General features: G+C 45.5%; 1 protein-coding gene across 1 annotated transcript in view; it reads left to right on the top strand.

Moving 5' to 3' along the window:
• ADAMTS16 (ADAM metallopeptidase with thrombospondin type 1 motif 16) overlaps nt 1-17,836 on the top strand; it is a gene marked incomplete at its 5' end in the record, with an annotated part of 146,080 nt that overhangs the window by 25,264 nt on the left and 102,980 nt on the right. The window contains one exon of the mRNA XM_080804378.1: nt 15,969-16,227. Within this exon, the coding sequence (XP_080660504.1) occupies nt 15,969-16,227 (259 nt within the window). The remainder of the gene's footprint in view (nt 1-15,968; nt 16,228-17,836) is intronic.

Below are 17,836 nucleotides of genomic sequence, written 5' to 3'. Positions count from 1 at the left end.
GTGGAAGAGGAGAGGTGCTGGGGGGTCACGTGGTCTTCAGCCGTCTTTGCTTTAAGTGTACGAGTTATGGTGAAAGTGCCCGGGGTAAATGAGTCGGCTCTTGTCATGGGGGTCCTGGATGATTCAGATTATTTCATGTGTAGGGCCGTGGTACAGGCCCCGTCCTCTATTACCTGAAGCTCAGTTTCCTTGTCCTGAGCAGTAATTCATCTGTTTGAGAAATTCTTTGGGCAGAAACCTATTTCTAAAAGTATACTAACAACTTCCAAGTATGTGAAGGTCAAACTGAACCATGATATGTCTCTGCTGAGTTTACAGAAGGCATTGGCCCTGCAACATTAGCATCAAGGTTATGTGAAGGTCAGACTGAACCATGATACATCTCTGTTGAGTTTACAGAAGGCGTTGGCCCTGCAATATTAGCTTCAAGGTCACAGGTCCTTGTGAGCACAGTTATGGGAGTGATTACATAGGTGAGCCTCCCTGTCTCTGGGGATATTTGGTGCAGAGAACGGAAGTGATTCAAAGCAACAGAGGAGGCTAAATTAAAAGTAACATCCACTGAGTTCACGAGAACGTGAAGGTGTGATTCAGAATTGCTGGGTGACCGGCACTAAGAAGAGCAGGTGATGTGATGAGTTTCCACCCAACTGATGAATTCTTGAACTCAACCTCTGAGACTAATGACGTACTACTATATGTTGACTAATTGAATTAAAAAAAAAAAAAAAAAAAAAAGCTGGGTGTCACTCCCAGGGTCCCACGCTTAGCCGGTTGCTTGGGCTGTTTCCGTGGCCGCAGGGGACGAGGGGGGAGATCTGCCTGAGCCCACATGGACTTGCTGTCCCTGAGCCACAGTGGAGAGTGACTCCTCTGCTCCCTGGTTGGCTTTGGTGACAGCGGGCCGCCCGGTGAGGCTGAGAGAAGCCCACTGTGGTCCCATGAAGGAACCGACCTAGGCCTGGTCTCTGCATAATTTGCTGCTTTCTGTTTGTTTTGTTCTGTTCTGTTCCCCTGGAAGTGATGGATCTGCCTGAGCTTTCCGGGAGTGGGTCCCTTGTGATCGTGTGATCGTGTGATGATGCTGTTGGAAGACCCTTAGAGCAGTGTCTTCCATTCTCATGACTGCTTTTGCCATGGTGTTGCCAATGCTTTCTTACTAAAAAAGAAAAGAAAAAAGATGGTATTTGTTTCCTAATAAGTTCTTGATGACAGCGTAATAAGAAGGCATCTAAAAAAGACCATCAGAATACGCAGTGCACATTCTGTGATGATTCTAAGAGTTTGAGCCTGGGAACAGGATCGGCCACAACCTAGCGGTCCCCTTGTGGCTCTGACACATACAAGAGTGTTCATGGTTGCCCTGTTACAGCGACAGCCTGAATGCTCAGATCTGGACTCTGCTGTCGTGGGTGTTTACAGGAATAGCCCGGAATGTCATGTGTCTGGTAGAAGTGGTGTCAAACATCCAACATGGGCGCAGGAGACTGCCTCAAGCCCTGCATCAGGACAGCTGTTTCCTACCCTGGGGAACTCAATGGACATTGTTGTACTTGGGATTCCTTTGGATGTTTACCATTTTGCCACCAGAAAATATGGGTGTCAAAGGCAAACTGACTTGAAAATGAGGAAACTCAGGTACAACAAATTCAACACAAAATCCAAAGGATCCTGGGCTGCCTGGGTGGCTCAGTAGGTTAAAGCCTCTGCCTTCAGCTCAGGTCATGATCCCAGGGTTCTGGGATCGAGCCCCCCATCAGGCTTTCTGCTCAGCAGGGAGCCTGCTTCCCCCTCTCTCTCTGCCTGCTTCTGTCCCTCCTTGTGATCTCTCTGTCAAATAAATAAATAAAATATTAAAAAAAAGAAAAGAAAAGGATCCTAGCAAATGGTTTCTTGTATGGCAGACCTCCCGCCACCTTGTTATCCCCCAGTGACAAGTGTGTTCTGCTCCCCGAGAACAGGGCTGCAAGTCGGATGACGGATGAGCATGGGGCATCCTGACTCCTGGCACAAGCAGTGTGTGTGAAATCTTCTTAAACACATGAACCCCCTCCCTGAGACCTGCTGACTTAGAGCTTGGGGGGTGGGCAAGGGTTTCAGGGAACCACTCAGATGATTCTCAGTGACAGAAGGTTTTGAGGATCATGGCAGGATATGTGGATAAATGACGCCCCAGCCCGTGGACTGTGTTGTCAGGGGGAGTCGGGTCTGGTTCTGTCGTGGGCCCTCAGGTGGACGGCTCCCAGTCCCTCCCTCGCAGGTGCCCTTCTGGCGGTAGTGGGGAGGAGACAGGTGAACCGCTGGTTTCACATCTCTGCCTCCTTTCTGAGTGGTCTTGGTGAGATGTGGTCCCTGGCCTCATCCCTTGCTCCGTGTTCTGGGTCTCAGAGCTGTGCCACCCTGCCTATGAGGTCAGGGCTCCCCAAGGCCTCGTTCCCCCAGAGCTGACCCCTCCAGAGCCTCACCCTCATGGCCGGGAAGAGCTAGGGAGTGGCCTGGCCACCTGCTCCCACAGCTTGGTGTCCCATCCCAGTCCTTGCTCAGGACAGGCTTATGGAGGTCAGTTTGTGGTATTTCTAAAAGCTCTCCTGAGGTCCAGTTTGCATAACAAAACATGGCCATGGTGGGTGTGCAGGTCAGTCACTGTTTAGCAGATGGACAATGGTGCAGCCCTTTCACAGCATGACCCGGCTATGAGTGCTGCAACTGCCCCCCGGGGACGCAGGGGCCACCTGCAGCCCCTCCCATGCCCACCCCAGTCCGCAGCCTGATTGACTTCCCAAATCACATCTGTGCCTATCTTGCATGTTTCTCAGAAAGGGACTCACACAACATGGGGCGTTTGCTTGTGCCCCACATGGTGTGCATAGACCCACCGTGTTTATCAGCACCCCGTCCTGCGGTAAGCCCGCCCTCTGCTCACTTTCTCCATTTGCCCGTGGATGGACACTCTGGGTGTTCAAGTTCTATTTCTTTATCGCCCCAAACCCCATCTTACAAGTCCATTCTGAGGGTTATTGGCAATGAGATGGCATCCAGTTCTTGGAACGAAAGCAGGGCCATGGTAGGTGATCAATAATTAATAGAACTGATTTTAATGTGATTAATGGAAATAAGATGTGACCAGCCTGGAACCTGGAGCGGCAGGGGCACCATCACGAGGGACTAGATGTCCGTTTGGAGAGAAAGATCCTTCCAGGGGCAGAGTGAAATAGGGAAACAGCTGATGCATGGGCTCGGGGTCTGCTTGATTCACGCCCCCCCCCCCCCCGCCCCCAGCCGGCAGCCCATGGTGTAGAGGGAGGGGCACTGTCGCCTCGGGCCCTGGGAGGGACTGAGTGTGTGCAGAAAGTGTGGCTTGTAGACCCAGGTGATGACATCCCGGGTCCCATGATGTCTAATGAGAAACACGTTGCCCACCCCGCGCCGTGACTGTGACCCACTTCTCTGCCCTGACCACCCCAGCAGTGGCTGTCCAGCTCTGCTCTGACTTCCCCTCCTTGCCCTTGACCTGTTGCTCTTTCCTTCCCAGGGAGCACAGAGGTCTGCACACTGCCTCCTCGCTTCTGCAGCTTCCCACACGCTGCCCCCATTCTTTAGAAATACATTCTGCCATCTTGGTTGACAGTGCTAAAATCTCTCTCTTTTTTCTCTCTCTCTCTCTTTTTTTTTCCTCGTTCATGGAGCATGTCTTTGGTGTTGTATCTAAAAAGTTATTGCATACCCAAGGTCATCTAGATTTTCTCCTGGGTCAACTTCTAGCAGTTTTATAGTTTTGCATTTTATAGTAAGGTCTGTAATCCATTCTGAGTTAATTTTTACGAGAGGTTTATAGTCTGTGTCTTTGCATGTGGCTGTCCAGTGTTCCAGCACCATTTGTTGAAAGAACGAGAATGGTCTTTGTTCCATTGTGTTTCCTTTGCTTCTTTGCCAGTGACGAGTTAACTGCACTTACATGGGTCTGTTTCTGGGCTCTCTAGGCTCTTCCGTGGATGTGTCTGTCTCTGCTTTCTCTGGTGCCAGCCTGACTAGATTACAGCAGCTTTACAGGAAGCTGTGGGTCAGGCCCAAGGTGTCATTCTTCCCCCTCAACATTGACTCGGGTGGTCTGGGATTTTTGCCATTCTAGATAAACTGAAGAATCGGTTTGTTGATATTTGCAAAATAATTTGCTGGAATTTTTATCGGAATTGCATTAGATTGATAGGAGTTGGGAAGAACTGACACATTACATTTTAACTTATGATTTTTTATGTCTGCAGTATTGTCTCCCCTCATCCGTACACTGGGGTTTAAGCTCCAAGGGGGCCGTTGCATTTGTCTGTTTTGTTCATAGTTGTATCTATATTATCCAGAAGAGTTTCTGGTTCCTAATAGGCAACTGACAGATATTCTTTGAATTAATGAAATGAGTGACTGAGTGAACAAACCTACTACGCACACTTGGATGAGAAAGACTATGAGCTTCTCCGCCTATGAGATTTAATTCATGTCTAAATGTCACACAGCTCTGTAGGGGAATCTAATACAATGTTTAACCCATGGTATTTTGGTCGTATTGAGTAGCAGCAATATATTAATGCCTCGACTTGATGATTTTGCTTAACTATTTCTCCGAGTCTTGGGAATGTACAGAAACAGAACCTGAGAATTTTCCTTGGAGTTGTTCTTAGTTCAGATATTTTTGTATCAACCAAAAGTAAGCTTACTAAGCAATCAATCTAAGATAATGTGTTTTGAATATTACAGCTGGGACAGTTTTATAAAGATGTTACTGGATGTGATTTCTAAGATTGTTCCTAACTGCATGTTACACACTAGGATAGAGAAATGTTGTAGCAACCTCTCATGTATCCGGCAAATTCGTCATAAAAAGTAAGCTCGTGAAGATTTGCTTATTTCCAGTTGTCATAGAGTAGTTCTTTCCAATCTTTGTGCCATGGTAGAAATATGTGTAGTCACATGTGTCTACTGAGTAATTGCAATACTAAAATTTTAACTTTTTTGAATTTATATTTGAATACAAATATGTATATGTATTTGTGGCTGGTGAGCAGAGAAGTGAATTTTAAATTTTATTCCATTTTAATCAAAATTTAGGGGCCACCATTTTAGACAGTGTGTGTATAGTTGAACCCCTCGAATAGAAACTTAAAAAATTCTTGTACTATATTTTTTTGCTTTTTGTTTTATTTTATTTCAATTTCTTATTATGTTCCATTAGCCAATTTATGATACATCATTAGTTTTTGATGTAGCATTCAATGATTCACTACTTGCTTGTAATAGATTAATCTGAAATATGAAATTGAAAAACACACAAAAAACAGTAACAACAAATTCCATAATGAAATCTGAGGATACATACTCCAGTGACATTTAATCTCCAAAAGAAGTTTGATCCCCTACTATAAATGTGTGCTATGCCCTATATTATTATGTATGTTCATGACTTTTACCATCCTCATTGCGTTGTCATGAGATGTGCTCGCTTTGTTCTAAAACCCAGGTTTTGGATCTACCAGACGTCCTTGGTTGAATAATCACATTGTTCTACTGTTTCCCAATGCATATGTTCTGGATTTATTTATTCGCTTTTAGTTAGCTTTCTAGTTTCTAGTTGGTCATTCATGGTTTTTAAAAACTTTTTGAGGGAGTCCTTAGTTTGCTCATCTTCTTTATTTTTTTAAAGATTTTATATAATTATTTATTTGAGAGAGAGCGCACACGTGAGCTGGGGGAGAGATCCTCAAGCAGACTATGCTGAGTGTGGAACCCGACTCAGGGCTCGAGCCCACAAACCTGAGATCATGACCTGAGCCAAAAAAGAGTTGGAAGCTTAACCGGCTGAGTCACCCAGGCTCCCCTCATCTTCCTTGTTTTTAAATAGGAAAGCATTCAGGACTTAGAATTTCTCTAAGTGCAACGTGATTGTATCTCACCATTTCTCAAAGAACCAGGTTTGGGTTTTATTGATATTCTCTACAGATTTCCAGTTTTTAATTTCATTGATTTCTGCTCTAATTCTTATTCTTTCTTTTCTTCTAATTACTTTGGGTTTAACTTTATTTTCTTTTTCTTGTTTCCTAAGGTCACAATATAGATTATTGACTTTAGAAATTTCTTCTTTTCTAATACATACACTCGGGATTATAAATTTCCTGCTAAGCCCTGTTTCCATTGTATCACACAAATTTAAATCAGTTGTGTTTCATTTTAGTGTAATTCAGAATTTTTTTTAGCTTCTCTTGAATTTCTTCTTTGATTCATATATTATTTAGAAGTGTGTTGTTTGATCTTCACATACTCTGAGTTTCCTAATTATCTTTTTGTTATTGATTTCTACTTTGATTCTATTGTGGTCTGAGAGTGGACGTAGTATGATTTCTAATCTTTTAAGTATTTTAAAGTATGTTTTATGGCTCAGAAAGTGGTCCGTCTTGGTGAACATTCCATGTGAGCTCGAGAAAATACGTTCTGCTGCTGTAGAAGTCGTGACAAAGGTCTTATATCCAGGTGCTGGATGGTGTTGCAGAGTTCATTGCGTCCTTACTGATTTTCTGCCTGCCAGATCTCGTCATTTCTGAAGTGCTGAATTCCCAACCATGAGAGTGGATTCATGTCTTTCTCTCTGCAGTTCTGTCAGTTTCCGCCCCACATAGTTTGATGCTCTGTTGTTAGGGGCCTACAGGTGGAGAACTGCTGTCTTCTCAGAGAGCTGACCCTTTTATCATTACATACTGTCCCTCTTTATCCCTGACCCATTTCTTTACACTGAAGTCTGCTCTGTCTGAAATTCATGTAGCTATTCCTGCTTTTTTTGATTACTGCTAGCATGGTATATTTTTCCCATCGATTAATTTTAACTCTATGTGCCTTTCTATGTAAAGGGGATTCTTTGTAGGCAACACATAGTCGGATCTTGCATTTTGATACATCCTGACAGTCTCTGTCTTTTAATTAATGCATTCAGACCATTGACACTCAAAGTAATTATTGATGTAGTTGGATTAGTATCGACTGGATTAGTTACTGTTTTCTATTTGTTGCCCTTCTCCTTTGTTCCTATTCTTGTTTTCTATTCTTTTTCTGCCTTTTGTGGGTTTAAATGAGCATAATATAGGATTCCATTTTCTGTCTTTTTTAGCATAACTTGTGTTTCTTTTTTTTTTACATTGTTAGTTGTGCCAGAGTTTACAGTATACATTTACAATGACTCCAAGTTCACTCTCAACTACCACCATCACTAGTGTTATTCTCTGAGGACCATGCTATGCCCTCTGGAGAATATGGTGGTAGAGAGGACACACCGATGTGTTGGCTAGGATATATATAGGATATAGATAGATAGATAGATAGATATCGATATCTATCTATCTATCTATATATATAGGACTCATTCAGACTGAATATTAATCTTAACCAGCCCATTTACTATGTCTACAGTGTTGAGCTATTTTTTTTAATTTGATGTCCTTTCCTTTAAATGGGAATATTAATTTCCATTTTATATGTTTGTTACTACAACAGGAATAATAAATACAGCAAAACACATAGCACATTACCTGCCACGTAGGTGAAGCTCAAGACAAAGTAACTATTACTTTATATCCATTTATACACAATAGTGTTCTGCTAATTAATGAGCCACCTGAGAGCAAATAAAGTATATTGGGTTTTGAGGTGATCCAATAAGTAATTCTCTATTTCCTTACCTCTTCCTCTCCCTTTTCCCTTTTCCGTACATTCTGTATTCTAGTGAATTATAAAATATGAACAAAAAGAGAAACTCACATGGTAACACCTATGTATCCTTTTTAAAAAATTACCAATAAAATCATTTTTGGAGAAAGTGGAATATTTGTTCAGGTGAGTGGATTTCCTAAAAGTGGGCCCCAGCATAGACCCATACACTGAGTTGCTAGAGATGCTGGGCTCCTGGCAACCAACTGCGGGGGGGGGGGGGGGGCAGGCAGCTCAGCTTCCCCTATGACCAGGACCTAAGAGGATACCTGCTTCCAGTAGTGGGTGGTGTCCTGAGTAGAAAGGGCTGTATCACGCATGCCCCGTTTTGAGTCCAGACTCACAGACAGCTTGTTCCCTCCCCGGAGTGGAACAAGTGAGGGGCAAGGAGCTCCGTGCTCCCGGGTACTGCCGTGCTGATGAAAGCCTAAGAAGCGGGTGAGGAGCACTAACCACCAGCACTCCCGGTTCAGTCTGTAAGCAGGGATGCTACTGGGGGGAAGAACATCATTTCCGTCCGAGCTCTAATCATAAGTTATGTCACCACTAAGATTCTTTTGTATAGGAAGGCAGGAAATAGTGATAATTTAATGTTGGAGTAAATTAAAATTAGTGTAAAATACAAAAATATGAGCATTCTTCACATTTCTAAGACAAGGGCTGTTAGGTGGGCATTTGCATTATTGAACCCTTAAAACGTCCATGATAAGGTTTCAAAACAAAAAGATCTTCTGACTCTATAGTGGACAAGAAGCATAAAGACTCAGAAATGGTCTTAAATAAACCCATTGTCATCGATCATTTGGAATAGCCAGGGATAATCACAGTGCATTCTTACATTGCCCTCTGAAAGCATACCCCTGCTTCCTCCTGCTATAAAATTCACCCAAAGCTAGGGGTGCCTGGGTGGCTCAGTCAGTTAAGCATCTGCCTTCAGCTCAGGTCATGATCCCAGTGCCCTGGGAATGAGCCCCATGTGGAGCTCCCTGCTCAGTGGGGGAGTCTGCTTCTCCCTCTGCTGGCAGCTCCCCCTTGCTTGTGCTCTCTCTCTCTCTTTCTTTGTCAAATAAATACATGGATAGATAGAACTTTAAAATTAATTAATTAAAAAATAAATTAATTAACCCAAAGCCTGATTGGCTCAAGGCACAAGCGGGCACAGTGGTGCTCACCCTTCCTGTGAGGGGTGAGGTGTGTGGGCAGTGTAAGTGGTTGGCACTTTACCAAGTAACACTTGCCCTGCTCTGCTAGTTGTCACACTGGCCCAGTTTCTCCAGGTCACAAGATCCAGATAGAAGTCAACCAAGGAAGTGTTTGTTTGCATCATGCAAGGAGGGAAAGACAGAAGAGTTCTCCTCCTTGGAAGACCACCCTACTGTGCTTCATCTAGTCAGCCCCCACCATCCTCTAGTCAGCCTCCATCAACCTCCAGTCAGCCTCCAGTCAGCCTCCATCAGCCTCCACCAGCCTCTAGTCCACCTCCATCAGCCCCTACCATCCTCTAATCAGCCTCCAGCAACCTCCAGTCAGCCTCCAGTGAGCCTCCATCAGCCTCCAATCCTCTAGTCAGCCTCCATCAACCTCCAGTCAGCCTCCAGTGAGCCTCCATCAGCCTCCAATCCTCTAGTCAGCCTCCATCAACCTCCAGTTAGCCTCCAGTGAGCCTCCATCAGCCTCCCACCAGCCTCCAGTTAGCCTCTAGTCAGCCTCTAGTCTGCCTCCGTCAGCCTCCCTCAGCTTCCTCCAGCCTCCAGTCAGTGCCCAGTCTGCTCCAGTAAGCTTCCAGCTGATGACTTCTGCAGTCTTTCCTTTCCTCCCACCCACAGACAGCAAGTGTTCAGGAGACAGGGATGTGATCTGACAGCACTGTGGTAGGAATTGGGGTTTGGAAGAAACCTGGGCTCAGTCCTCTTGGTGGGTTATGATGACTGGGACCAATGGCATAACTAATAAGACTAGTGGTATGTAGCTTTAACCTTAGCAAAGTGTCATGTGTCAAAATGTTAGTCTTCTGAAATGACAGATGAGCAAATGGAAGGTGACCAGGGGCCAGGTTTATGGCTGAGTGATTGGCTACATTTTGAAGCCTGCACCTATGTGCATTTAGGTGATGAGTGATTCCTGTGATCAGTGCATCAGACGCCTTGTCCCTGCAGGCAAGCAGATTGAAGAAGCCCAGGGCCCAAGCCTGGTGTATCAGGGACAGGGATAAGAAGACACAGGTGCTACATCTCATGGAGAAAGAGCTTCCTGGTTTGTTTAGGTTTTTAGAAGATTTGGGGTGAATTTCAATTTTCAAAACATCACGAGTAATCATGCAGCAGGACTTCCTGTGGTCTCGGGCATATGACAAGGGATAGATTGACCTGGTGCGGGTTCATGTTTGATCTTGAGGCTAAAAAATAAAAAGCAGAGTTTGGCTTCTATAAAAGTTGCAACTGACTTGTGTGTCTGAAACATCACTAAGAAAACTAAGAGGTATAGAGTAGTTCCCCAAACAAATGACGTTTTTGGAAAAAAACATGGAGGAGAGTAAGTTAAATTAGTTGGGAAGTGAAATGCCTTTTCTCCTATATGCACTGACTCACATTCTTGTGACTACCACCTGTTGTAGATAGCTCGCTTGCAAAGGGCTCATGGAGTCACCTGGGGTACTCTTGGAGCTAGTTCAAGGGGGATCTGTCACACTGGAGGAGAAACAGTCTCTGTGCCTGGACATTTATGAATCTCTTCTGATTTCCATTTGATTTTTTTTTTTTTTATTCAAGCAACTTTTATGGACAGCTTCTACTTTTATTTTAATATTTATTTATTTATTTATTTATAGAAATGGAGATGGGGGGAGGGGCAGAGGGAGAGGGAGAGAGAGAATCCTAGGCAGGCTCTGCACTGGGCAGACATGGGGCTCCATCTCACAACCCCGAGATCATGACCTGAGCAAAGGCTTAATGCACTGAGCCACCCAGGTGCCCCTTCATTGAAGTATGGTTGGTACACAATGATACATTAGTATCAGGTGTACAACATAGTGATTCTACATTTCTGTAATTTCCTGGGCGCTCACCACAAGTATAGCCAGCACTTGTCACCATACAACACTGTTACAATGTGACTATATTCCATAAGCTGTGCCTTTCATCCTTGTGACTCATTCATTCCATATCTGGAAACCTGGATCTCCCATTCCCCTTCACCCATTTGCCCATCACCCCATATCCTGTCTCTCTCAAAACCATCAGTGTGTTCTTTGTATTTATGGGTCTGTTTGTACTTTTTATTTGTTCTTTTTGTTTGTTTGTTTCTTAGAGTCCACATGAGTGAAATCATATGATCTTTGTCTTTTTTTCCTGGCTAACTTCATTCATCATGATACCCTCTAGGTTCATCCATGTTGCAAATGGCAAGATTTCATTCTCTTTTATAGTTGAGTAATATTCATATTATGGACAGCTTTTATAAATAGATACATATTGATATAAACCTACCAGCTTTTTTTTTTCTTTTTTTACAGAAAGCATTGACTAATACTACTATGGTTCTGCACTTTACTTTTCTCACTAAATAAATCTGGATATAATTCTATATCAGTAACTGTGTGTTTTCAAATGCTGACATTGATTTCCAATACATACAGTTTCATTTAGTAAACCTGTCTTTCTTCAGGGGCATTTTAAGTATTTCTAATTTGGAGGGTTATTTTATTTAGTTTTACTATGATAAACATCCTTTTCCATATCTTGGGTGTCTATGTTTTAGAATTTTCTTAGGGTACCTTCCTAGCTTCAGAATTATTAGGTCAAAAGTACCTGTATTTACAATTTTGAGAGACACTGTCAATCCTTTCCAAAAGTACTTTACTGATTTACTAATTTTCCTCACATCTGTGCTGTAGCTGGGTATGTGCTGCTTTTTCAGCAACCCGGTCGGATGGAGGAGACACTGCATCTCATTATGGTTTTCATCTTCTTGAACAATTGGAAGTAAAATCAAACACTGTTTTTATAAACCTCTCCCCACCTGTGAGTTGCCTTTTGTTTCCTTTTCTTGTCCTGTTTTGTTTCCTTTCCTCTCCTTTTTTTTTTTTTAAGTTGAATTACTTCTTCATTTTTTATTAGTTTTTATGGATCGATTTTAAGGATCCTAATTTTTGTCATTTGCATTCAAGAATGTCCCCTAACTTGTCGTTTGACTCCACGGTACTTCTCACCATACCCAATGTTGAATGTAACCAACATTACCCACCTGTTTCTTCGCGGGTTCCTGATTTTGTTCTCTGTTTGCACGTGTCTACTCTACACCAAAATTACAAATACATATTTTATTGAATCTTTTCATTGTTTGTGATTCTTTGCTGCTTTTGGCCATTATTTTGGTGAATGGAATGAAGAAGAAATCTAGATTTGTTTTTTCCCAAAATGCTTACCAGTTTTCTCAAGATCATTTGTTGGATGATTCCTTTTCTTCCTCCTAACAGAAGAAACCTCCTCTAGTGTCAATGACATTTTCGTACTGTTGTAGGTTTGATTCTGTTTGATTTGTCTGTGGAAATCCAATAAGTCGGAATTGTGGATAAAATGATCTAGAGCCTCAACGTTTCTTTCGCATACCTTGCTGGGCGGGAAACAGCATTTTCTCGGCCGTGGCCGAGCACACGCTTTTTCCTCCCTTGCAAATGCAATACAAGTGTTAGATGAGTTTCCCAATGCGCAATGACTTGCAGAGCTGGCTAGGAGAGATCCAGGCCCCGGGAGAGCTCCTTTGCAAAGTTTGGAGGACACTGGCCTTTTTCTAAAAGCCTGGTTAATCATCCACCCAGCTGACACCCCTGTGGTTACTGTGGGCAGGTGCACCGGACATTTGATGAGTGTCCAAATAAATATTCTTGGTTCAATAAAGAGCAGCTTTAATAAGCAGACAACATTAATCTTCCATGATTTAGCTAACCTTTTAAGTAAGCTTACAAACTAATGATGCAGCAAGATAGTAGTTACTTTTTCTGTATTTTTCAGTATCTGTTGAATGTAAGGGAAATCAAAACATCAGTCTTAATCAGTTCTTATATTCTCTGCATTTAATGAAATTGGGGCTTTACTCTTTTGTTAATGAAGACTAGGAAGCCCTCCAGCCGCAGCAGGTCCCTTACCCAAAGATCCGGTCCTCTCAGCCCCAGACACCCACAATGGAGGCTTGACCTGGGTGGGGGTGGGGGATGGAGGACTCACTTTGGGGACTGGAACAGCTGTCAGAGGTCACAAGTGTTTTCGGTGCAGCAAATCATTTTTGCATATCTTCTGTGGGTCATGCATTTAAAATACATTCATTGTATTTTAAATACAAACTCAGGACAAGCAGCGAGCCTTATCTCCACTTCCTCCAGCACAACACAGCCCAGCGAGGCTGAGTAAAGGTCACGCAGGTAGCATTGCTGGGGTTGGACGTGCCTGCCGGGGCATCAGCAGCTCTCTGAGTTGGAGGGGGCTCCCTGAGCTGAATGACACCGACTCCGCGTTCTCAAGGAGCTGATGGTCTTCCCAGGGGCGATTAGAAAGGCAAGGGGTAGTTTATATATCAGGAAAGGTTTTTGTTTTTTTTTTTTTTTTCAAGGTGAAAATGAATTCTTTTTTTTTTTTTTTTTTTTTTTAATTTAGTACTTGAACTGGTTACTTTCAAAGGTGTGGAAAACCTCTTGGGTCGTGTTACTACGTGAGGGTGAGCGTATCCGTGACGACTCACGCTACTCCGGGGTTAGTTTACATGCAGGAAGGATGAGACCTCCATGGTTGTAGCCATTACGTCCTTCCACGCTTGTCTGTTCCTTGATAGAACTGTGAACTTTCAAGCGAGGTCCTATAGGAGTTTCTAGAGGACACAGAGATTCCCAGGCTGCCCTGGGAGGCAGGTGCCTCCTCCCCCTCCGTGATGCTGGGTGTAAAGCCCAGGCACTCAGCCTTCCCACTGCCAGGTGGTATCGGGCCCCGGGAGGTCTGCCTCCTGCGGTGCTGATGGCTTCCTTGATAGCTGGCCATGTTTACTCCTGCCCCACCAGCAGGAACTCCAGGCCAATGCTTAGTCTCTGAACGTCTGAAAAACTTCTCTCCCACCCCAACCTTCCTGTTCCTGAGAGTCGTGTCTCTCTGTGTTGCGCGATCTAAGACGTGTTTTCCCACGCCTGTCGTCCCCCTGCTTGCAGACATTCAGACTCACGTGGGGTGGCCCAGCCCAACAAGAAGCCTCGTCGGGTGGGCGGGGACACCCAGCAACTCCCTGAGCGAGAGTCAGACTCAGGCTCTGTAATCAGGGGCACACTTTGAACAGGGCCTCACGGGTCAGCCTCTGCAACTATCAAAGTGACTTTGGGGAAAATCGGCAGGACGGTAAGATGGGTAGTTCAGTACCAGAGAGTTCTAAGTGACCGCGGGACAGCTGTGCGGAAGCAACTAATGATATTCCCCAATTATGCCAATATGGAGTAACATTTACAAAAAGTTTAAAGAGTCTGTAATCCCCTGATCCAGCGATGCCCTGACATCACTAATGTGAGAGCGTGTAGGATTCTCAGAGTCTGGGGAGGATGCAAGCTCGTCCCTCTTGCAGCCTTTGCCCCAAAGACCGCTGCCACCACCATCAGCGACTGCTCTCGCTTACCCCAGGAAGGTTCTCTGAGGGCATGCAGATCATGCTTTCTAAAATGGGAACAGTTGAGCTCACACTATTACACACTTTAAAAAAATAATCCCTTTTGGAAACTCTTACAATAAAAACGGTCAATGTGCAGATTCTGAGCCTATCCTGATTGTGCTGGAATCCCTATGCTCCACTTCCGAACCAGGTTTCCTTGGAAACAGAAGTGGATCCCTGCACCTCTCTATTTCCTCATCCTTGGGAGGAGTGCGAGCGGGTACCCGCTGCACAGAATTGCAGTCCGTGGTTTCAGTCTTCCTCCAGAAGATGTTGGCCGCAGTCACGGGAACTCGAGACAAAATATTTAATTATGATCATCAGGAGCACATAAGTATCTGATCCCGTTAAATGTTCTGTACTCTTCAAATACATATGTGTACTTTAAAAACAAACATTAGCCTGAATTAATTGGTAAACATTTATTTTTATTATTTTGTTTTGTTTGTATATTTATGCGGCTGCACACTATGCTGCAGTGCACAGTCAGACGTACTGATCGGTGTTGGAGAAGTGCTTAAAAGAAGCACCTGGTGGGGTGCCTGGGTGGCTCAGTGGTTTAAGCTGCTGCCTTCGGCTCAGGTTATGATCCCAGGGTCCTAGGATCGAGTCCAGCATCGGGCTCTCTGCTCGGCAGGGAGCCTGCTTCCCTCTCACTCTCTCTGCCTGCCTCGCTGCCTACTTGTGATCTCTCTCTGTCAAATAAATAAATAAAATCTTAAAAAAAAAAAAAAAAAAAAAAGAAGCACCTGGTAAGAATTCCAGAAGGCTCATACTTAGAACTCATCACACACTTTTAGAGTCGTGGACACGGTGGGAGCCGTGGCGGCCCGTCTCCTGGCTCTGCCCCAGGACTCACTTTTCCAGAGTGTCACACTGGAAATAACCAACAGTGCTTATTACTAGGTTTTAAAAAAATATTTGTCACTCTAAAAGGTAAAAAGCAGTCCCTTTATGTTGCCTCTTTTAAGACTTTTTTTTTTTTTAAGTGTTCTTTATGCTACATTTGCTTTGCAGACACTTTTAGTGTTTTTATGTGTTAGTTTTTTCCCGTTTCCATGATACCTTGCTGAGAAAGACTTTCCCGATAGCCTCAGTCAATTCTCTGGTGCTTTCTTCTGGATTAATCTTAAATTACACTTTCATCTCAAGTGTCACAAACTATTCAAGTTTGAAAGGGGTTGCGCAAATGACTCTGTTGGGATGGAGATCTTCTCTCCCTGTGTGGGACCTCCCGCGCACCCCTGCTAACATCGGAGCCTGTGGATGCGAACTTTCGCCTCCACCACGTGGTGTGAGTCCCCCCACTAGTGTATTAGGAGCCCCCCCGCTCCTGGCGTCACCACGTCCTGGAATGCCTGCGCACAGGTGTCCCTGAGCAGCGGAGGGTGGGGAGGCTCCGTGACGGGTCTTCCCCTTCCTCATCCTCAGCGCAGGTGTTGGAGGGAACAGCACGCTTGTGAAGGGGTAGTAAAGCGGGGTGCTGGGCGAGGGGTGTCCTCTGGTCAGAAGGTACAACCGCACTTTCTCTCTTCCTCTGTTTCCAGTCTGGCATGATAAGAACACAAGAAGCAGATTACTTCCTAAAACCGCTTCCTTCCCACCTGGTGGGGGGACTGCAGGACGCCGCCGGGGCTGGGCCCCCCTCCCACATACTGTACAAGAGATCGGCAGATGTGCGGGCTCCGGGGGCTCCCCAGGCCGTCATGACCGAGAGGGATCGGGAGCTGGGGAATCTGGCCCTGCACGGCAGCTCCGACCTCCGGCACCCACCAAAGCGGCATTTCTGTGGAAGGCGCAAGAAATGTACGTAAGAGCGATTCTTGGTGTGCATTTACCCCCGGGACGGTCGTGTCAGCACGTGGACTGTTTCAGATGCTCTTGGGAGTAGTCTCTCCACAAGGTGGAATTAATAGACCATCTTTGCTACATTTGCGTGATGCTGTGGTCTGTGTGTTCACTACGCACCGTCTTTCATGGTGGATGGACAGATCGTGGTAGGTTTTTTGTTTAAAAGAACCGTTCCCTGAGCAGATGAAATGACATATGGCCCAGAAATGCAGAATCCACTGGACGTCTTCAAAGGAACCTGGCAGGTCTGCTCAGTAATTCTATCGTTTTGAGGTCTAGATTTATGGAAGCCCGCATAGTTTTCTGCGAGGTAATTTACCTCCATACATATTTCTATTCTCTACTTCACCACATCAAAAGGACAGGCTAGGCATGACCTAATTTACCCACAATTTATCACCAGCACTTTGTGGCAGTCCTTTGTTGTGTGAACACTCGGGAGGCGATGTGATAGTCCCGTTTTATGCGGGAGCCTCTCACAGTTCGGGAATGGGAGTTCAGGCTTTTCTGCAATTCCTCTCACGTCCCTCAGCTTCCCCTCCAGCACCATGCATGGGTTAAACTTCCCCTCTGCCCCGCGAGCTCATCTTCTGCCAGCCCTTCCTTCCCTGCTGGCTTTGTTGGCCGCTGGACCCCCGCACCCTAGAACAGAGGTGGTCGTGTTGCAGGCAGACTGGGGTGAATGACGGCGACCACTCTGTCCTCAGAGCGGAGCAGCGAGCGCCACAACCGTCAGCACCTGTGTGTCGACTGACTCGCACGCCTGTAAACAAAATCCTGGAGCTACACTCACGTGAAAAGCTCAAACCCAGATTTACTAAGTCAGGGGCTCGGTCAGCTGCCGGGAGAATGGGGTGGGAACAAAGGGAGGAGACCTGGAGTCTGAGAAAGTCAGGGAGACCGAGGCGGAAGCGTATCCGGAGCGGGTGTCAGCCTCCGCTGCCTGGGGCTGCCTGGACAGGGAGCAGGAGAGGGGCCGGCTGCAGGGGCGGCCAGTCGTAACCAGACGTGAGAAGGAGAGGGCCATGAAGTGCTTCTCAGAGGACATTAGTGACCCACACGGTGCGGGTTGGTTTTCCAGAGGTTTTCGTCCCTTCCCTGCTGGCGCACGGCCGTCCTGTGCATGCTTGGGGGCCATCAGACTGGCAGAAGTGACGGCCGCTGCTTCCAGGCTGAAGCCTGTCATTCCTGAGACCACAGCTCTCTGTGCCAGGACGTTTCCATGTTGTTTATGGGGCTTGGCACTTCCCTGCAGGTCGGCCCGCCTTCTGGCTCGTGGGGCTCACACGTACGAAGAACCTTCCCACTGGAGTCTCTGGTTCAGAAAATGGGCATTTTTGGGTGTGTGTTTTGGCACCTGTGAGAAGGGGCCATTGAAGGCAGAATGATTTGCTTGAAGTCAAGGGTGAAGCTGACCAGACGGCTCCGGGACCGTGCAGTCAGCTGGGGCCCCCATTTCTGACCCTTTCTAGGGAGGGGCTGTGAGCAAGTGACCTTCCCTCCCTGTGCCTCGGTGGTCCCAACCATACCCGGAGTGGGCGTAGAGACAGTTGTGTCTCTGCAG

The sequence above is a fragment of the Martes martes genome (assembly GCF_963455335.1).
Source record: "Martes martes genome assembly, chromosome: 5".
NCBI classification, from domain to species: Eukaryota; Metazoa; Chordata; class Mammalia; order Carnivora; family Mustelidae; genus Martes; species Martes martes.
The sequence above is the reverse complement of the archived record's forward strand: the minus strand, read 5'-3'. Positions and strand labels throughout refer to the sequence as shown.